Source organism: Pelophylax lessonae, assembly GCF_965119305.1.
Source record: "Pelophylax lessonae genome assembly, chromosome: 3".
NCBI classification, from domain to species: domain Eukaryota; kingdom Metazoa; phylum Chordata; class Amphibia; order Anura; family Ranidae; genus Pelophylax; species Pelophylax lessonae.
This window is the reverse complement of record NC_138770.1, coordinates 364,033,906-364,053,383: the sequence shown is the minus strand read 5'-3', so window position 1 is coordinate 364,053,383 and position 19,478 is coordinate 364,033,906. Positions and strand designations below refer to the sequence as shown.

General features: G+C 40.5%; 1 protein-coding gene across 1 annotated transcript in view; it reads left to right on the top strand.

Annotated features, from left to right (window-relative positions):
- The window catches only part of SNX14 (sorting nexin 14), a 131,206-nt gene that overhangs the window by 93,295 nt on the left and 18,433 nt on the right, over window positions 1-19,478 (top strand). The window contains exons 25-28 of the mRNA XM_082251197.1: window positions 1,654-1,818; window positions 2,550-2,645; window positions 9,301-9,392; window positions 11,308-11,364. Of these exons, the coding sequence (XP_082107323.1) occupies window positions 1,654-1,818; window positions 2,550-2,645; window positions 9,301-9,392; window positions 11,308-11,364 (410 nt within the window). The remainder of the gene's footprint in view (window positions 1-1,653; window positions 1,819-2,549; window positions 2,646-9,300; window positions 9,393-11,307; window positions 11,365-19,478) is intronic.

Below are 19,478 nucleotides of genomic sequence, written 5' to 3'. Positions count from 1 at the left end.
AAGTTGTGGAGACTTGTGTTCAATTTGCAAAACAAATGTTGGTAAATAAGGTGAACTTATATTAACTTTGAATACTCAATAAGGTGAACTTATATTCACTTTGAATACTCAGTCTTGTGCAGGGGGAAAGAAAAACAGTAAATTCCTCCACCTAAGACCGCATTCACACTGGTCCGACTTGGACCGCAACTTGTCAGTCTGACAAGTCGCGGTCCTAACGCTCCCATTGTGTAGTACAGGAGCCGTTCTAATAGGAGCGACACAAGTCGCTCCGACTTAGAAAAGGGGTCCTGTACTTCTTCGGGGCGACTTGCATAGACATTAATTTTATGAAGTCCGTGCCAGTCGCGCTGCACGCGACTTCACAGGTCGCCCCCTAAGTCGGAGCGACCTAATGTGAACGGAGCCTAAAAGAGAACTTTTGAGCTAGGGAAAAAGCTTAGGCTGAATGATATTCTGCTCATGTGAAACCGCTCATAGTGTACTGCATATCTGCTTGGTTCCCATTGCAGGAAAAAGAGCCTAGTTGTTCACAGGTTATATAAATGCACAGCACTGTGCAAACGTTTTTTGGCAGGTGTAAAGAAATCAAGGAAAACTTAACAGAATTGCGCCAAGGAATTACCCAAAATTTAAAGTGTAAAAAATGCGCGTGAAATAAATGTGAAAAGGAAAGCTGCTATCCTTTTTTGATACACAATCAATACAACACAAATGGGCAGCTCAATCTGTTATTGTGCTAACACCCTCTACCACTTCTTAATCGGTCTTAACAACTTCTGGACTGGAAGGATGTGCCCCCTTTAATGACCAGGCCATTTTTTTGCAATTTGGCACTGCTTTATGTACTGTCTCTTTATGTAATCCCAGACATCATATCTATCTGGGATTACATAAAGAGACAGAAGATCTGTGGTTAGTTATTTGGAACAACCTACCTGCCAAGTTCCTTCAAAAACTGTGCACAAATGTATCTAGAAGAATTGATGCTGTTTTGAAGGCAAAGGGTGGTCACACCTAATATTGATTTGATTTGGATTTATATTTTGTTAATAGATAAAAATAAACTATTAACACCGCTATTTCTGAAAGCATTCTTAGTGTGCAGCATTTTTTCACACCTGCTTTAAACATTTGAACAGTACTGTATGTACGTATGTATGTGTGTGTGTGTGTGTATATATATATATATATATATATATATATATAAAAACTGTGATTTGTTACTTTCCCCACTTCAGGTGCAGTATAGGGTTATTAACCTCTTCCCAGGGGCTTTCCAAAGAATTAGTTCACCTTACTGACCATTTTCATGTTACACCCATATTTTGGATGTAAAAGGAAACATGGTCATGTTCCCCAACCTCCCTCCCTCAAACTGCCCCCCAACCCCTATTTACCTAATTCGCAGGTTAAATAGCAACAGTGCTCTCCCTCCCTCCCCCCTGATGCATTTGACAGTATGAAATAATTTTCAAAAACATAATAGCCCTGGCTGCTCTAACGAATCCTTATGCCAGTGTGTGGGATTATCACACTAATAATCCTGTCCATTAACATATGTACCTGTATATATTGATATGTTTTTACACTCCATAGGATACAAAGTATTGTAGAAATTCCTAATCTCTAGTCTATGTGGTTTGCTAACAGGCCGGGTTGTTTTCCACATCCCTGACTGGTTTCATCATCTATTAATGGGAGGAAGAATCCTGTTCAAAAACACACTTGAAACCTACACAGACCACTACCTGAAATGTAAACTAGAACAATTTAGTCAAGAGCATCGGCTAGTGTCACTGATTACACTTCTTAGAGGTATGTACCACCCTTCACAGTAGGCACAGCAAATACAGATCAGTTGCAAAATTACCTTCTTTTTTTTTTCATAAAATGTTACATTTTCTCAGTTTAAAATGTGATATGTTTTCTTTTTTTTATTGTGAATAAAATTTGGGCTTCTGAGATTTGAAAAACAATGTATTCTGTGTTTATGTAGATTTGACACAGCACCCCAACATTTTTGGAATTGGGATGGTCATTTTTTATGTAAAAATGCAATATTTATAACTCCGTATTGAAATATACAACACCATTTCAAGATAAATAGATACAAAGTTTTGATAATACCAACCCTCACAAATGCCAACCTGGTCTAGTCGCTTATATCTTTCTCACAAATGGTGTGGTGTCTCTAATGTTTTAACATTTTAAATTACGTCTGCCAACCCTCTACCACCCCCTGAACCTGGAATCATTACGAGCGTTCTGGTAAATTTTATCTATCTAAAAAATCAAAATTACAGTATATGCATATACTCTTGACAGAGATATCATGCAAACATCTTAGTTTTCATTATTCTAATTGCCTTGACATATTCAGAAACCTATTCATTGACTTTGTCTTTCTAGTGTGTGGCCATCATGTTTTCTTATACTTTGTCATGTTGATTCATGTCATGTTACCATACCGTTTGTCTTGGATTTGAGAATAGCAATTAGAGTCCTATGCAGCATGAACATTTTTCAATCTTCCTGCTTATTTTTAGATGCTTTGTTTTGTGAAAGTACAGAGCCACGAACGGCAGCAGCTAAGCAAAAGCGGGCTAAACAAACGTTTGATGAAATGATGAGCTACATTCCAGGTTTGCATTGTTATGTGATACTTATTTAAACAAGGTTGTGTTTCTTTTCTACTTTTATTTTTTTTTTACAGCTTTTACTTCAGAAGTGAAGAAAATATTAATAAATAAAAAGATTAACTATAAAAAAATCTATTTTGAGATTATTCTGTTATTCTCAATAATACTTTTAGTTACTCTATGCTTTTTTAGTAATTATTATCTTGCCCTAATCCCTTAATGCACATCAGTTGAGCCTTTTTTTGTCATGATTTCTTCCAAATCACATATATTACGTTTTTTTTGTATTTGTGTTATGGGACATGTCAACAGATTGTAATGCTGGCACAAATACCTAATTTTTCCAGTTTGGAAAATAATGAAATTGAGCATTATTTCTAGTTCGTTGAGGAGCACAAGGAGTACTATAGTGTTGGGTTATACTGCCTACAGGACACCGGCAAAAAAAAATTGCAGGCATGCCTCCGCTTCTGATAGTGTCTTGAGGAAAGGAGAAATGTTCACCCTTTTCATAAGCTTTTTTTTTTTTTTTTTTTTTTTTTTTTTAACACAATTCCTGCTACACTGCAGCTTGAGCTGTTCTCTGTATAGTTGCTATCCAGATCAGCCTTTCCTCAGCCTGATTTTGGAGTGATGAAGCCAGACCCTGGCAGGGTCAATTTCATGGGACAGATGGTGAATGCACTGACAAGAAACAATGCGGTACTTGACCTACTGATTACCAACAATACAGACCTGCTCACGGATATAGAAATACGGGCCAACTTGGGAAACAGTGACCATAGGTCAAGTAGTTTCAGTATTAATTACAGTAATATGAAACACAAGGGTAATATAAGGACACTGAATTTCAAAAGAGCCAATTTCCCAAAACTGCGTTCTCTGCTAGAAAATATCAAATGGGATAGAACCCTGGGAACAAAGAACACAGAGGAAAAATGGGAATGCTTCAAGAGCATACTTAACAAAGGGATTGACCAGTGCATTCCAAAGGGAAATAAATTTAAAAAAGCAAAACTAAACCCTGGGTGGCTAAACTCCAACATAAAAATGCAAATTAATGCTAAAGAAAAGGCCTTCAAAAAATAGAAGGCTGGGGGGTCATTGGCAGCATTCAAGCATTACAAAGAGTGTAATAAGAAATGTAAAGAGAAATCAAGACAGCTAAAATAGAACATGAGAGACATATAGCGGAAGAGAGTAAAAAGAACCCCCAAAAATTCTTTAACTATATAAACAGTAAGAAAGCGAGGCCAGAACACATTGGCCCCATAAAAGACAACGAGGGAGATTTGGCCACAGAGGACAGGGAAAAGGCGGTAGTGTTAAATAATTTAGTCTCTTCAGTCTTCACAAAAAAATTGGGGGGCTACACTAACCCAGCTTGTAAGGCCAAACTAACCAACACACCTCAGGAAGTACCGCCATGGCTAACAGAAGATAGACTTAAAACTAAACTAGAGAAACTTAACATAATTAAATCACCCGGACCGGATGGCTTGCACCCGGGGGTTCTTAAAGAGCTCAGCCAGGTGATTGCCAGACCATTATTCTTGATCTTTAAGGATAGTTTACAGATGGGTATGGTGCCAGCTGATTGGAAAAAAGCCAACGTGGTACCAATATTTAAAAAAGGGCCGAGATATATCCCGGGTAACTATAGGCCGGTCAGCCTAACATTAGTAGTCTGCAAGATTTTGGAGGGGATGTTAAGGGACCACATACAAGACTTTACTACTAATAATACCATTTTCATTACTAATCAGCATGGATTCATGAAAAATCGTTCTTGCCAGACCAATCTATTAACCTTCTATAATGAAATGAGCTGCCACCTAGATAAAGGTAAGCCTGTGGATGTGGTTTATCTGGACTTTGCAAAGGCCTTCGACACCGTTCCCCACAAACGCTTACTGTTTAAACTAAGGAAGGTAGGTATGGACCATAGGGTGAGTACCTGGATAGAGAACTGGCTCCAGAGGAGAGTGCAAAGGGTAGTGATTAATGGGGAGTACTCGGATTGGGCGGGTGTGGAAAGTGGGGTCCCCCAGGGTTCTGTCCTGGGGCCAATCCTGTTTAATTTATTCATAAATGATCTAGAGGAGGGGATATCTAGTACAATCTCAGTATTTGCGGATGATACTAAACTAAGCATGCCAATATCGTCTATGCATGTGAAACCTTACAAGCGGACCTGAACAAAATAATGGGGTGGGCAACTACATGGCAGATGAGGTTTAATGTTGAAAAATGTAAAGTAATGCACTTGGGTGCCAGAAACCAGAAAGCAAGCTACTCACTAGGGGGGGACACCTCTGGGGGAGTCTAGGATGGAAAAGGACCTGGGGGTACTGGTAGACAACAGGCTTGGCAGTGGCATGCAATGCCAAGCCGCTGCAAGCAAAGCCAACAGAATACTGGGATGTATAAAAAAAAGGGATTCACTCCAGAAATAAAGAGATTATTCTCCCTCTCTACAAGACTGGTCCGGCCACATCTGGAGTATGCGGTCCAGTTCTGGGCACCGGTCCTCAGGAAGGATGTGCTGGAATTGGAAAGAGTCCAGAGAAGGGCAACAAAAATAATTGGGGGAATGGAGGACATCAGCTATGAGGAAAGACTACAAGCACTGAACTTATTCCCTCTGGAGAAGAGACGATTTAGGGGGGATATGATATCAATGTACAAATACTGTACTGGCGACCCTAGCATAAGGAACAAACTATTCAGAGAAAGGCAATACAATAAGACACGTGGCCACTCACTAAAACTAGAGGAAAGGCGATTTAACCTTAAAGTACGTAGGGGGTTCTTCACTGTCAGAGCAGTAAGGATGTGGAATTCTCTTCTGCAAACAGTCGTATCAGCAGGGAGCATTGATAGTTTCAAAAAACTATTAGATGGGCACCTTAAAGACCACAACGTACTGGGATATACAATGTACGGTTAACAGCAAACACAAACACACACATCATAGGTTGAACTGGATGGACTGATGTCTTTTTTCAACCTCACTAACTATGTAACTATGTAACCCTGCTAGACTGGAGATTTTGGGGCTAAACTGGAATGTGACCTTTGGGCACAGGGTTCTGCCTGTGAAGCTTTTTTTCAGACTTCACTAACTGGTACAAATTACAGTGGCTGCGGAGCCCTTTCCAGGCCTATTCATGCTGAGCATCAGGTGCTACCTTCTTAATCAAACTGTTGAGTGCCTTAAAATTTCCCACTTTCGGTTTCCCTATGTAAAGGTTTATTGCTGAGGGATTGATTGCTGACATCATCCTCATGGTGAAGTCTTGTGCGCACGTGCTATTTATAGTCATTCAGTGTTAGGGAAGCATCATCCTGGCTGCTGTTCCTACTTGTAGGAGCCACATCGAACTCTTATCCTTGGTCCATTCCTACTGACCACCCACAGTGGCCTGGTCACCTATGACTGTTTGACCCTGAACCTGCTTCCAAGAAGTTGGGGTTCTGAGTACCTAAAGCTTGAGCTACATAGCCTGTCTGTCTTGTGACTCAACATGTTTAATTCTAGGCATGGGGGGCCAGTCCCACTATACTGGCAGCCTCTAGCTCACAATCAACTTACTGCTCAAGTGCTGTCTACTACATGCCTACTGATGTGACTTATGGTGGCAGCCTTGGTTTTTTTTGTTTTCCCTCTGCTAGAGTTTATGCCATTTTTGTAGCCTTCCCAAGCTCTGTCATTTATGACTGCCTCCTTTGCGGTATCCAGGGAGGGTTTGTGGTCTAGGTAGAACAGACGCTTGTTGGCCATAAGCTTGCTGTTTCCCATGACTTCCCCTAGGGATTTGTTATCCAATCGACCCATTGGCTTAGGCAGCCTCTAAATCATCATCTGCCGAGACTGTCTCACGCCGAGTCTCTCCAGACCTTGAAGAACAAGTCTTCCTTCCTTCCCAGATTGAAAGAGACAATTTCTGCTTTTATTGATGAGGTACACATCTCTGTGAAACTTGAGGATCAACCTGAACCCTCTTTCAGTGCTGTCCCCATTCTAGGCTCCTTTAGGGCTCTTAAGATGACCAAGACCTTCCTGATGCTTGCACTGTTTGCTTTATGGAAACCAGAAACATCCTGATAAGAGATTTGTACTGCCCAATAACCAGTCCTGTACTCATTTCTGTTGGACTTTCCCACTGCAGAAAGTATGATGCCCCCATCTGTGAATCTAGCAGTATCCTATTTTAACAAAGCTTTTATAAGCCTAGTGAAGGATGCAACTGTCTTTAAGGATCCCACCGACAAGCAGCTGGAGGCCCTTTCTTGAGCTTTGTTCTCCCTGGCATATCACTCAACCTGGTTTAGCTGTGCACTTGATGTGTCAAACCCTGATTGACTAGTCTTATTAGAAGGGATCTGATCACTATGGCAGTTGATGATTAAGTGTGTGAAATTCATGCCTACAGCCTTAAAGTGAAATAAATATATATATATATATATATATATATATATATATATATATATATATATATATATATATATATATATATAAATTTTTTTTTTTTTTTTTATATAGTAAGGAAGGGTTTTACCCCCTTTAGGATATTTGCTTGTCATCTATGTCTGGTTAGGTAGATTTCACTTCCTGTCCCATTGCCAAATCAGGAAGTGAGGAAAATCCCTGTTTGTCTCCAGGACACCAGAAAAAAAAAGCTACAACATGTTAGAGGTCCTCTGTCTTATTTCCCATTTGAATCTCCTGTCAATGAACATGAGAAGAAATCTTTGGCTGCAGAGCCTGCATTAAAAAAAGTGCTCTACCTTGTCTTACTCATTTAGAGCAGGTTTACTCCAGATGCAGTCCAATGCATTTTTAATCTGCATTAAAACATGTGCACAGTGTTTTCCATGTATTCCAATGGCCCTTGTTCACACCATTTTAGCCAGGTCCAGTGCAGTCAACAGAAGTAGAACCTGCTGCATTTTTTTTCTGTATGAAACACAGCAAAACTCATGTAAACACTTCAGAATAAATTTTTTTGTGAGATTTTTCAAATGTCAAAATAAAAAAAAGGAAAATGCACTGGAATGTATTGAAAAGGCATCCTAAATGTATGTAAATGCATATGCAATAACACATGTGGAATGCAGAAATTGTGGTGTGAATTAGCCCTTAAAGAAGCCTAAGGCTGCTTGGAAGGACTTGTCTCTTGTTAGAGGCCAAGAAAAGTCTTTTTTGTTACTGCACAAACTCAGACTCCAGATCTATAGCCAAATATGGTCTTTTATAGCGGTAGGCCTCATGCACACTGGTTTAATGTATATCCTGTTTCTCCTGCATTAAAAACACACCTAAGCTGCAGTTTTTCAAAAGCATTTAGACACATTTGGCATTTGGGTGTTTATTTAATTTGCCAGAATTGTAATTTATTCTAGCCACTAAAATGAATAAACACGCCTAGCAAACAAAAAAAAACGGACGGAACGTCGTCCGATTTTTGGATCGTGTGTACTGGGCATTAGGCGTGCTTGGCTTTTTTTTAATGCCTAAAAGGTTCTTTCCCTAAATGTGATTCTTCTGCAATTAGAAGAGGAGGATTGACTGCCTCTAAACGCTTCTGTTTCTCAACTCCTCTGAAAGCCCATGTGTACATGGACACATAGGGGGTTATTTACTAAAACTGGAGTTTGCAAATTCTGGTGCAGCTCTGCATAGAAAACAATCAGCTTCCAGGTTTTATTGCCAAAGCTTAATTGAACAACTTGAAGTTGGAAGCTGATTGGCTACCATACACAGCTGCAGCAGAGTGCACCAGTGTTAGTAAATATCCCCCCGTAGGCTTTTATTGAGGGGAACTCAGGGGCTTAGGCAAAAAACACCCAAAGCCCCAAAAAAACATCAGTTTAGGAACCCTTAGAATGCTTACCTGCATTTCCCCATTTTTCAGAGCACCAGAGCAATTCCTGTGATTTGCTGTGAGTCCTTAGCACTTGCAGATACTGTATATTTCTGTCTTTTTGTTCACCAATGTGCTGGCTGCGGCACTTTGACCACCTCCTGATGGAACCAGTGAACACAGATTCTGGTGGACAACTTAGCCCTGACTGTCCAGATCAGATTTTTGATGGATCCTGAACTGGAACCAACTCATCAATTGGAATCTCTGGGTCTAGTCCTAGACACAGCTCAAGCCAAAGTTTTTCTTCCACAGGTTTGGACCATAAAGTAATAGCAGTAGGGTTAATGACATAAGAACTCATACCAAAGGGTCTACTAATCCAATACAGAGATGTGCATGGCTCTATGGTTATGTTAATGTGTTGTCATGTTGTGTATTTGAGTGTGGTTGATCATCAAAATATTCAATACAGGCAGGAGCTGGAGCATTTGTGTGTCATGACCACATGATGAAAAACTACGGACAAGGCACCAAAGCTTCCTTTGTAGCTGTGCCATGAATAACACTATTTGAAATCTCTCAGCAGAAGTCCACTGTGCACATAATATGACAGCTGTGCTTGATCACTGCAATGTGATTTGAGTGGTATTGTCTAACCATTATATTACTAATAACTTGTATGAGAAGACTATGACTAATGAAGCCACTGACATGAAGTAACGGTCTGTATTATTCATGATTTTCCTGTACATCCTAATCCTCGTTTGTTTATTTTATTTTTTGGATAGATTTAATAGGAAAATGTATGGGTGATGAAGCCAAATATGAAGGCATTAGATTGCTGTTTGATGGTCTGCAGCAACCTGTACTTAACAAACAGGTAATATGATACAAAAGCTACATCTAGCACAGTTTACGTTCACACTGGTTAAATGACAAGAGCCCATGGTGCTTGTACCCCCTGTGACGAGACGATGGTGTCCTAAGGGTGCCAGAGTATCTATTGGTTTGGGACCCCACTGTAAAGCCCAGACACACAAGCTTTTTTTTCCTTCATTTTACAGAAGTCAATGCAAGTCGGTATCAGTGCAACACTAATCCTAGATATAAAAATTTTGGATTCCTGGTTTAGGAGATGAGCTAGTTTTTATATAAGCAATGTCCCAGGTGTCCCCAAGTCCTTTGTCTGGTATGAGACCAGCTATCTCTGTGTAGCTGTTCTAAACACCCTCCCTCTACTCCTCCCACCTTTGCCCACTGGCTGAGAGCTTCCCAATCAGCAGAGAAAGAGAACACTTTGCTGATTTGGGAGCTCTAGGTCTAAGTAATTTAGTGGTACATTTGGGACCTCTGAAAAAACACTGCTGCTCTTAAATCAGGGCTCGATTAGAAATTGCGTTGCCATGATGACTAGAAATTTTGCTTCCTGCCGCCCGGACTTTTGCCGGCCCATTCAATGTTGCAGTGAACCCCCCTCAACCTGTGCACGCCCCCCGCTATGTATCCTGGGCTCGCTTGCCCATCTGAGGGCCCAGCATACCGGGTACCGCAGGGTAGAGGGGAAGGAGGAGAGCAGACACACGTCCGCTCTCCTCATCTTGTTCCTGATTCAGAAGCGACGTGTATGACATCACTTCCGGCTCCCTGTTGACAGTTTCCTCGAAGGAATGTAATGCAGTGCGATCTCCACTGCATTACATTCAGTGGAGCACAGGGGAGACATGCAGAGGCCTGTTGGTCTCATTAAAGGGAACCTGTCACTAAAAAAATCATCACATAGGGGGCTTTTTGTCCCCTATATAATGAAAATAAAAAGTTGGGTAAAAAAAATGTTTTTCATTGTAAAAAATGTAAGTTACACCCATGCACCTAAAATCCCCCCCTGGCTCGTAGATTCAAAGCAAATTTGTCAAGCCCTGTCTTAAATGAAATTTAGGGTTTAAGTTCTGCAGCCCATGGCCTGGAAACAGGATGTTGTTAAGCTGCAGGAAATTATTTTCTGCAAAATTAAAAGCAAGCCATTATAATATGATTTTTTTTGCAGAACTCTAGCTTTAAAGAGGAAGTAAACCCTCCTCTGACACTTCCACCTATAGGTAAGCCTATGATGAGGCTTACCTATAGGTACTGTAAATATCTCCTAAACATCTACCGTTTAGGAGATATTTACCTTTCATGCAGCCAGTGACGTCACTGGCGCATGCGCTCTGAAGGAACGGCCGATCTTGCCGTTCCTTCAGAGCCCCGTACCGTGACCGTCGGCTCCCGTGGCTCCGGCCAATCAGATGGCCGGATGCCGCGATCCCGGAAGACGGGCGACTGGACATGTCGCCCGTCATAGAGGTAAGCGAGCGGCGCGGCGGGGGCTCGTTCTAAGGTAAGTATTTCATAATGAGCTAGTATGCGATGCATACTAGCTCATTATGTCTTTCTCTTTCAGGATGTAAAGAAAAAAAAAATTTTTTCTCGGTTTACAACCTCTTTAACCTTTTTTTTTTTTTCCTGAAGGTACAGTTGAGCTTGAAAATGTACGTAGCAGCTAAACTGTTTATTTTATCAGTCAGGGGCCTCTTGTATCACCAACTGTAGAAATTTGCTTAAATACATTTGAAATCACATTTCACTGAGTTACAAAGTTCTTACAATACTATATTTTATGTAAAATTGTGAAGAGTTATAATATGTGCATGGTCAGCTATAGAAGAACATTTTTTTAACTGTAAATTTCATATTCACATTGTGATAAGAGTAGGGTTTAAACAATATGTATTAATAGCATCTGTATTCTTTTTCAGCTGTCTTATGTTCTACTAGATATTGTAATGCTTGAGATATTCCCAGAACTCAACAAGGTACTGTATAAAGGTTCTTTTGCATGTATTTAAATTTTCCTATGTTTGCGCACTATGTTCAGTAATAAATACTGTTAACCACTTGCTGACTGCCCCAGATCATGTATATATGGGGGGGGTGATGGATTTTCCTTAGGGAAAGAAAAACATCACTTCCCTTAGTAAATGCATCTCACACAGCACACAAAAACACTGGCTAGGCACACATTTAACCCTTTCATCGTCCTAGATGTTAACCTCTTCCCAGCCAGTGTCATTAGTACAGTGACGGTGCATATTTTTTAGTACTGATCTCTGTAATATGAAAAAAATATACAGAGTATATTCCTCGCGCCAAGGGACTAGAGTGGAAAATTAAGTGTACTAATAACCTATGTGCCTAAAATTAAATGTAGATGGATGAATGAGCAGCTGCTGTACAATAAGGGTTATACTGAGAGATGAATGGTCTTATGGGAAGACCAAATACAGCGCTTGCTAATAGATAACTAGTAGATAGCATTATCCATACCAATCTCTATGGTAAGTGTATAGTATCAATCAAAAAATGTGTTATAAATATATCAATTAGAAAAATATATAAATAAATAAGTATACATATAGATCATCAAAACCTCCCAATAAGTAATTAAATAGGTGCCAAATAGTGCATATGTGACTGGTGAGTATTGTATAAAAATAAATATATAAAGACAAATACAATCAGCAGTAATTAAAATATAAATGAATAATAAATAGTTCAGAATAAATGGTGACTTTAGTGCTCAAAAATTTGATAGAGTCCTTAGTGAAAGTGAGTCTTCAAAATCGAAGGTGCAAGTGCTCAGGTGTGATTGGCCGTATCATTGATTTCTTGCCAGTGTGAGTAAGTAGATTGGATCACTTACCGGATCTAGTGGGTCCTATATGCCATATGGCATTAGAACCATTCGCGCTTAAATGCCCAATAGGTTTCCCCTTTGTGGTCCTATGAGCTGCTGATGGCTCCTTTAGGCTCTGGGGTAAACGACCAATATGTGGTATGAAAGGAGAAAGAAGGCTCCAAATAGTGTAGTAGTATTAGGTATAGAATAGTTTATTTCCCATAAATCGGGTATATTGCATGAGAAAATGGATTAAAACATCACTGGTGGTTTAGCGGTGCGGGCTGCGCGTCCTCCTCGCATAGTGGCGGGCTGGCTTCCTGCTTGCGTTCCACCTAGACTTGATGACGCTATGCAGTCCAAACTGATGCGTTTCGTCACTTCTGGTGACGTCCTCAGAGTTTTGGGGATGAATGCACAATTTCTCCATTCTCGCTTTTAATTTTTGGAATATGGGATGCATTTTTTTTCTCCCTCACTACTTATGCTAGCCATTTCCCAGGTTTATTTCCCCATTGATATTTTTCCTTCATGACTATATGAAATGCGCTTTTTGTCTCCTGTTCCATAAGTGCCGCCAATTTCCCTCTCTTCTCAATCAGCTCTCACTTCTCTGGGATGCCTTTGGGTCAATTCCATTGTTCCTATGTACAGTGCCTTGCGAAAGTATTCGGCCCCCTTGAACTTTTTGACCTTTTGCCACATTTCAGGTTTCAAACATAAAGATATAAAACTGTAATTTTTTGTGAAGAATCAACAACAAGTGGGACACAATCATGAAGTGGAACGAAATTTATTGGATATTTCAAACTTTGTTAACAAATAAAAAATTGAAAAATTGGGCGTGCAAAATTATTCAGCCCCCTTAAGTTAATACTTTATAGCGCCACCTTTTGGTGCGATTACAGCTGTAAGTCGCTTGGGGTATGTCTCTATCAGTTTTGCACATCGAGAGACTGAAATTTTTGCCCATTCCTCCTTGCAAAACAGCTCGAGCTCAGTGAGGTTGGATGGAGAGCGTTTGTGAACAGCAGTTTTCAGTTCTTTCCACAGATTCTCAATTGGATTCAGGTCTGGACTTTGACTTGGCCATTCTAACACCTGGATATGTTTATTTGTGAACCATTCCATTGTAGATTTTGCTTTATGTTTTGGATCAATGTCTTGTTGGAAGACAAATCTCCGTCCCAGTCTCAGGTCTTTTGCAGACTCCATCAGGTTTTCTTCCAGAATGGTCCTTAATTTGGCTCCATCCATCTTCCCATCAGTTTTATATCTTTATGTTTGAAGCCTGAAATGTGGCAAAAGGTCACAAAGTTCAAGGGGGCCGAATACTTTCGCAAGGCAATGTATGTATCTCCTTAAGTAGCTTGTTCATCCTTTCCTTCTTTTGCTTTTTTCTTTGTATCCCAATGCCTATTAATATCCCCCTTATATAAGCCTTATGCGATTCCCACAGTGTAGTTTGTGAAGTTTCTGGTGTATCATTGATAAGGAAGAAGCTCTCCATCTCCTTCTCTACTCTCGACTATCTTGGGATCCTGAATGAGGGAGTCGCTTAGTTTCCAGTCCCTTCCTCTAGGTGCTGCTGAAACTAAATCTAACTGCACTATCACCAGGGCATGATCAGAGAGTGTTAATGGGCTTAATTATCGCATCCTTAAGGGATACTAGAAGTTGATGCTCTATTAAAGTGTAATCGATCCTTGAATAAGACCCATGTACTGAAGAATAGCAAGTGTAATCTCTAAGTTCTGAGTGTCTCACCCTCCAGGCATTGCTAGCTGATACTCCCCCAATAGTCTCCTAGTTTCGTTCTGCCTTTGTAATGGGAGACGGGAAGTCCCCGTCAATGAATCCAAACACAGATTTAACCCCATATTTAAGTCTCCCGCTACAATAATCCTCACCTCTTTGAATGTCATCAATCTTTTCAGGGTTTTCCTCAAGAACTTATTTGGATCTCTTTTAAGGGAAGTAAATATTTGCAAAGGTACACTCCATGTCAAATAATCTTCCCTTGATGAACAAAAACCTGCCCTCGGGATCTGCTAGCTGCTCCTTTAATGTAAACACAGTGCTCCTATCACATCCGATCGCCACTCCCTGTGAATGGCTCGAAACCGAGTCGCCGTAAAACCACACAGGAAAAAGCCAGGAAGACAATTTAATCCCTGAGGTGTGTGTAATATGCGTTTCTTATAGTCAAGACTGCTCCAGCCCCGTAATGATGCAATTCTTTAGTTACCTTATGTCTTTTGCTTAGGCAAATAATTTCATACATCCCAGGAGGGGAGGAAGGGTTTTCTCAGCCAAGCACACCTTCCTGCATGCATGCCTGAACTAAGGGCGGATGGATTCTAAGAAGTAAATGCCATATGAATCCTCTGCCCTTACTCAAGGTGGTCACACCCAGTATCGCTAGGGATTGTAATTCAAATTGATTTCTTAGCCAACTAAAAGAAAGCATGAAGACATGGATGGATGAGAGAGTTTGCTTTTATTATTAACCACTTCCAGGCCGCCCACCGTGTATTTACATCGGTTCTTTGACGTTAAATACCGGGGTTATGACAGCAGATAGCTGCCATAACCCCGGTATTTTTCTACACAGCCGGCAGTCCTCTTTCACATAAAAGTGGTCCAAGCTGCGGATTCGTCCCATCCGGTCATTTTCCCCGCTTACCGGTGTCGTCGGTAGCAGGAAAACTGATCCAGTCCTCTCAGGTCCTTGGCAGGAAGTCGAGTGAGGGCAAGATGTCCCTTTCTCGATGCTCTGGCCTTGGAGAACCGGAGCGACGTCATACGTCACTTCCTCCCAACGGCCTTAAAGGCCCATTTATTTTTTTTTTTAAATCTTTTTGACCCCAGATCTTACAATAAAGAGGACCTGTCCTGCTTATTTCTATTACAAGGGATGTTTACATTCCTTGTAATAGCAATAAAAGTGATCAAAAATGTTTTTTTTTTAAAGGGGTAGTGTAAAAATATAAAATAAAGCAATAGGGAAAAGTTTGGGACTTTAAATGAGGTGAGTAATCACCTCCATCCCGGTTCAATAGACAAAACGGAAAGAGTTGAGACTTTACATGAGACGTGTGACAAGACCACTGGAGTAAAGCCGTAATAATCATTTTATTGTCTGAATGCATATACATTTGGCTTGGAAGTGGGATATATGATAAAACAGTATGAACATGATAAACACCAAAATTGTGTAATCAAACACACAGTATTGAACAGGTATGATGCACAGCAGTAACCCATAGTAACAATGATGATCGACATCAAAAAGCTTGACGCGTTTCTGTGGACTCTGTTCCACTTCATCAGGAGAAAAAATACACTGTGAATCTGCAAAAAATGTATATAAGGATATGTTCCAAACAAATGAGAGAGAAAAAAAATAAGAAATAACCAGCTAAGGTTTACTCACAATGTAACCAAGATCATTGCAAATAACGTTGGTATGAACTGCTGGGACCGGCCAAAGGACCTAAGTACTAAGTCATTTTTTGCGAAGGGGTCAAATACTTATTTATTTCACTCTTTAAAATGAAAATCAATTTATAACTTTTTTAAAATGCGCTTTTCTCGATTTTTTTTTTTTGTTATTCTGTCCCTTATTGTTAAAATAAACATACCATTAAAATTTTAGACTGATCATTTCTTTGTCAGTGGACAAACGTACAAAATTAGCAGGGGATAAAATACTTTTTCCCCTCACTGTATCTGTAGTGTTTACTTATCTCCAGAGCTCTAAGTGTTGTTTACCCCTGGTGCTTCGTTCCTCTGTTATCTGCATATGTCACTTATGACAAGTTCTCTGACATATTAGATAACAGTAGCTAAAAATATTTGTTAGGGAGAGAGTTTAGAGGGAGATTAGCAGGGAGCTTGTCTATTCATAATACAGTACTGCACTTTCCTTTATTCCTCTGCCTATGTGGAGGGGAGCTGTGTCCCTTTCCTCCAATCTGCTCTCACAAAGTGTAAGTCCAGTCTCTCCACCCACCCCTATGTGCTGCTGAAAGAGGAAGAAAGATTTCTGACAGGATCTGCACCTTTCAAAGAGTGTAGAAAGGGAAAGTCAGCTGATATACAAGTAAAACTTATGTAGGAGGATTTGTTTAATCTCTGGGTATCACCTGAGGCTAGTCACTTCACTGGGTATAGGAGAGGGTTTACAACCATTTTAGCTGAGGTTTTTACTACAGTCATGCAGGACTTCATGTACCAAATTACTCATTTGTTTTCTGACTCTGACTGTAGAGGCTGCAAGTGCACTATAGCGCCCTCTGCAGCAGATTTTATAACAGATTTGCATGCTGTCTTAGCGGCTTCTAAATAATCAGGCTTAGATACTTTGATTCTATGTTTTCAAGTTTTTGACTGATGAGCTTACCCCCAAAGAGTTGCAGTCCTCTGCTATCACTCCCAAGTTTAAAGCAAACCATTTTGGTTCTTGTTGATGTGGTGCACTGCACACCACTCCTGAATCTAGAGGATCAGCCTGTAGCTTCTTTCAGTGCAGCCTTGGGTCTTAGAGGACTCCCAAGGCCCCCAAAATGCTTTACACCTGCTCTTCCTATTATTTATGTAGGAAAATTGGAAAAGGCCAGATTAACTGTTTTCTTCCTTTTAAAAGCTTGCTGCTGTCTCTGTTTCTGCTTAGTGAGGAATTTGTTCAGAAGTGAATAGTTCCTAATGTGGATCCAGCCTGGTCTTACTTTACCAAGGTGACTACCATACTCGTGGAGGATACTTTTGAGGATCCAACCAATAACCGACTGGAGGCCCTTTCCAGAACTATGTTCTTTTTGGCAAAATCCTGTCTTACACCTAAATTTGGCTGTAGTTTTTTTTTTTTAGACTATTTCTAATTGGTCAAAATCCATTGAAAGGGATCTAACCACTGCTGCCATTGACCTTCTGATCATTGATCAAGTTGAACAGTTATCTGTGGCTTTGAGCCTAAAAAGGAACTCAAGTCTCACCCCTTACCCTCTGCTTTTTTTTTTCTCCCCGCATACCTGTTCAGTTTCCCAGCTCAGTTCAGGAACTCACCTGCCCAACAAATCCAGCATTGTCTGTTGCGATAGGCTGCTCAAGACATATGCTGACATCTTTTGTTCTGACATTATTGGGAGCCTGTCTGCCTCTTCCAGGTTTTGGCAGCTGAGCCCCAATGGCAAGCTTTATGCTTGCCCACCATCCTTATTCAGCCTCCTGGGATATGTGACATACACATTGTTCTTGCCTAGACGGGAATGGCTGAAGAGATGTGCCTCAGTAATTAAAAAAAAAAAAGAAGGTAATTTCAGATTGTGGAGGGTGGGGGATTTGCAGGGAAGAAAACAAATTATTTTTGTGACTGAAAGTCAACTTTAAGCTGTGATAGCCTACCAGGTTAAATCTCCTATTATTATCTTGTTCGTACATATGCGCAGGGTCCTTTGATTAAAGTGCTCATCTACTAAACTCTCTTACGAGAAGCAGTTGAAGAACATCAAAGATGCTGCTGGGGGCAAAATTTAAAATTTTCTGGTCATTCTTCAGCAGAGGAAGCCTAAGGAGCAGACTGTGAAGTCTCTATACCTGCTAAGAAGTGTCCCTTCCATTTCTGCTTGCCCTGAGCTTCCACAGCATGACCACTGCCCCAAGATGGTTCCCCATATAGCCACATGGTCCGGCACTCCAAGGCTACAAACCACCAACAAGCTCCCCTCCACGTAAAGATGTGCCCTGACTTTCTAGAGTGGGGGACGTCTGTTGACCTTAACTGTTACCTGGATGTCTTGCATCCATGATGCTTAGGTGCATTGGGGGGTGTCTCAGGGCTACAAACTGGAGTTTCATTTCCCTCCCTCTTTCTCAATTTTCTGGCATCAAGCCTCTCTGTCTCTCCCCACTAGCTTGTCCATCCTCATGGGGCCCCCTCTGAAATTATGGAGCAACAGGTCATAGCCTCAGTCCATGTTGCAGAAAGGTTTTAGAGATTTTTTTTCAGAGGCTTCTCTCCAGCATATTCTGTGTTTTTGCTGTAGGACCCTTGCATTACCAGTTTGTGGACCTTCCATTCAGCATGTCTTCTGCACCTTGGGTATTCACCAGTGTGCTTGCTCCAGAGTTAGAACTGTTGAACTCCTGAAGTATTCCGTGTGATACTTGGCGAGCTCCTCCTTGTGGGAAGAGTTGGCAAGGGCTCTGGAGGACAAATGTGTCTTTGATCAAAATTTGCAGAGATTCGGACAAAGCTGGAACGTTCTGAAAGCAATGTTGACTGTGACTCAGCGCCTGAAGTATCCAGGGCCGGTTTTGGACACTTTCAGGCTAAAGTGTTACTTCTCTAGGATAAATTTCATACTCTGTCTTAAATCCATGTTCCCCATCCAGAAGTTGTTTAACCCTCTGCTAATGCATGAGGGTCTTGGAGTTCCATATAGCCTCCTTCAAGGTAGTTCACTTTGTCCAATTCCACTCTAGATATTTGAAGCAGAATATTCTGTCAATGTTAGTGTTGTCTCTGGACAAACCAAACCGGTTGATGTGCGGAATCAGTTTGCCCCTGGTTGGTGGCTCCAGCATCTAGTGTTGGAATCAGGCAAGTTGTTCTAGTGTCGAATTCTTTCTTCGGTAGCAGTGCAACTTTGAGGTTTTAGGTTTCCCGTGTCTGTCACTCCAAGAAAAGGATTTTACAGTGAGTACAAAAATCAATTTTGCGTAAGAAAACTGTATAAAGTGAGAGATGATGCTACACATACTGAAAAATAGATTATAGATTTGCAAAGACTATGTTTTTATTTTATTTTTTTAATACCCTACCATTTCACACCAAACCTAACCCCGAAAAATCCCTACTGCAGCATTATATACAGGAACAATATGCATTCCTTTAAGAACTTATTTATGTGACTTACATTCTTCAGTATGTTATTGTAATAACAATATCGTAGAAAAGTGTAGCCTAACCACTTTGTATTTGCCTGCAGTTTTCTTCTTCTCCCGCCTTAGCAATTTATAAATGAAGAAGCCTGCCTCAAAGGCAGTTCATTGTCTTAAGTAGATTGACTGACCGATCCCTATATTCATGTTGTGAAAATGATGAATAAAAGTTCTATCCCCGTGGAGCCCTACCAAGCAAGAAGCACAATCTGCATATGTAGTGATGAAAGGTGTCTCAGTTTATGTATATAAATACAAACTATATGTTTTTAAAATTTGTAAGATTGAAAGTTAACATACAACAGG